Here is a 2077-nt window from a genome sequence, read left to right as displayed (position 1 = left end):
ACCACTGCACTCCAGCCTGGGCAACAGAGTGAGACTTTGTCTCAAAAAAAAAAAAAAAAAAAAAGTAAAGTCTGGGGTCTTTGAGGGAGAATTTCACAGTGTCTCTGCCTCTCCAGAAAGTTTGAGAACATCTACATCGGCTGGGGTCACAAGTACAGCCCGGAGAACTTCAACCCTGCCCTGCCAGCCCCCATTCAGCAAGAGTACCCCAGTGGCCCAGAGATCATGGAGATGAGTGACCCCACAGTGGAAGAGGAACAGGCTCTGAAAGCAGCCCAGGAGCAAGCCCTGGGAGCCACCGAGGAGGAGGAGGAGGGCGAGGAGGAGGAGGAGGGCGAGGAGACAGATGATTGAGGCCCGCCTTCTAGCCACTTTCCCCAAGCAGGTAGATAGCAAATTTCCCCTTAGAGGTCGTTAGTATGTATTAATATTTTCACTGTTTGCTTCCTGTCCCCAGAGGGCAGGGATAGAAAAGGAAGGCAACTGCTTCAAATAAAATTTCTCCACGGCGTTATGGATGAGCCATTCATTCATTTGTTCACCACATCTGTTGACATGAACTCTAAGCTAGGGCTGTTGGGCCCTGCAGAGGGCACAGACATTGCCTGGCAGTCTCTGCCACCTGTCTGGTTTTTGTCGTTGTCGTTGTTTGAGACAGGGTCTCATTCTGTCACCCAGGTTGGAGTACAGTGGCATGATCTCAGCTCCCTGCAGTCTTGACCTCCCAGGCTCAAGCAGTCCTCCCATCTCAGCCTCCTGAGTAGCTGAGACCGCAGGTGCACGTCACCACATACACTAATTTTTGTAATTTTTGTAGAGACAGGGTCCTGAGTAACTAGGACTGCAGGCACAGGCCACCATGCCCAGCTAAATTTTTTCAATTTTTCGGGGTTTCACTATGAGATGGGGTTTATGTTACCCAAGCCAGTCTTGAACTCCTGGCATCAAGCGATCTGCTTGTCTTGGCCTCCCAAAGTGTTGGGACACAGCTGTGAGCCACCGCGACCAGCCCCACCGGTTTTATTTGTTCCTTTACCTCACCATCAAACCGTTATTGAAATGCCTCCTGTCAGCCCAGCCCTGGGCTGGGGACACAGAGGTGACCAACTAGCCGCAGCCCTGCCTTCCTGGGCCTCACAACACTATAGGGAGAGAGACTCACCTCCAGACAGTGACAGCCCAAATGGGGAAGCCCAGAGGACTGACAGAGCTCCCGAGCCAACTCTTATAAAGGGTCAAGAAAAGAATGGGGAAAGGCATTCCAAGGATAAGGAACAGAATGTGCAAAGACCCAAGGGCAAGAGAATGTGATATATTGGGGTAGTTTTTGAAGCCTCATTTTAGGTGATAGATAGTGTGAGGAGTTAGTGGTGGGAGATGAGATTGAAAAGAGGTTGACAGGGGCCAGATCACTTGGGGCTTAACTTTGCCCTGAGAGCACTAGGGAGCTACAGATGGGTTTTGAGCAGGGGAGGGCCCTGATCCTATTCATGCTTTAGAAAGACCTCTCTAGGCCAGGTGCAGTGGGTCACACTCATAATCCCAGCACTTAGGGAGGCCGAGGTGGGCGGATCACCTGAGGTCAGGAGTTTGAGACCAGCCTGGCCAACATGGTGAAACCCCGTCTCTACTAAAACTACAAAAAAGTAACCAGGTGTGGTGACAGGTGCCTGTAATCCCAGCCACTCAGGAGGCTAAGGCAGGAGAATCACTTGAACCCAGGAGGTGGAGGTTGCAGTGAGCCAAAATCGTACCATTGCACTCCAGCCCACATGACAAGAGTGAGACTCTGTCTCAAAAACAAAAAACAAAACAAAACAAAAGGCCGGGTGCTGTGTCTCATGCCTGTACTCCCAGCACTTTGGGAGGCTGAGGTGGGTGGATCACCTGAGGTCAGGAGTTCAAGACCAAGACCAGACTGCCCAACATGGTGAAACCCCATCTCTGAGCTGAGATGGTGCCATTGCACTCCAGCCTGGGTGGCAGGGCAAGATTCTGTCTCAAAAAATAAAAAAAACAAGGCCAGGCGCGGTGGCTCACGACTGTAATCCCAGCACTTTGGGAGGCTGAGGCAGGC

The 2077-nt window shown here is 51.5% G+C and overlaps 1 protein-coding gene across 2 annotated transcripts in view; it reads left to right on the top strand.

Annotated features, from left to right (window-relative positions):
* The window catches only part of RSPH6A (radial spoke head 6 homolog A (Chlamydomonas)), a 19294-nt gene extending 18780 nt beyond the window's left edge, over positions 1–514 (top strand). Inside the window, exon 6 of one of the 2 annotated variants that reach the window (XM_011975123.1) lies at positions 117–514. In XM_011975123.1, coding sequence (XP_011830513.1) covers positions 117–354 — 238 coding nt within the window. In that variant the 3' untranslated portion in view covers positions 355–514. The remainder of the gene's footprint in view (positions 1–116) is intronic. The other variant, XM_011975124.1, reaches the window with a different exon arrangement.
* Positions 515–2077: the final 1563 nt, after the last annotated feature.

This window comes from Mandrillus leucophaeus, unplaced genomic scaffold (assembly GCF_000951045.1).
Source record: "Mandrillus leucophaeus isolate KB7577 unplaced genomic scaffold, Mleu.le_1.0 Scaffold151, whole genome shotgun sequence".
Classification (NCBI taxonomy): domain Eukaryota; kingdom Metazoa; phylum Chordata; class Mammalia; order Primates; family Cercopithecidae; genus Mandrillus; species Mandrillus leucophaeus.
Note: the sequence above shows the minus strand (reverse complement) of the source record. Positions and strands in the feature narration are given on the sequence as shown.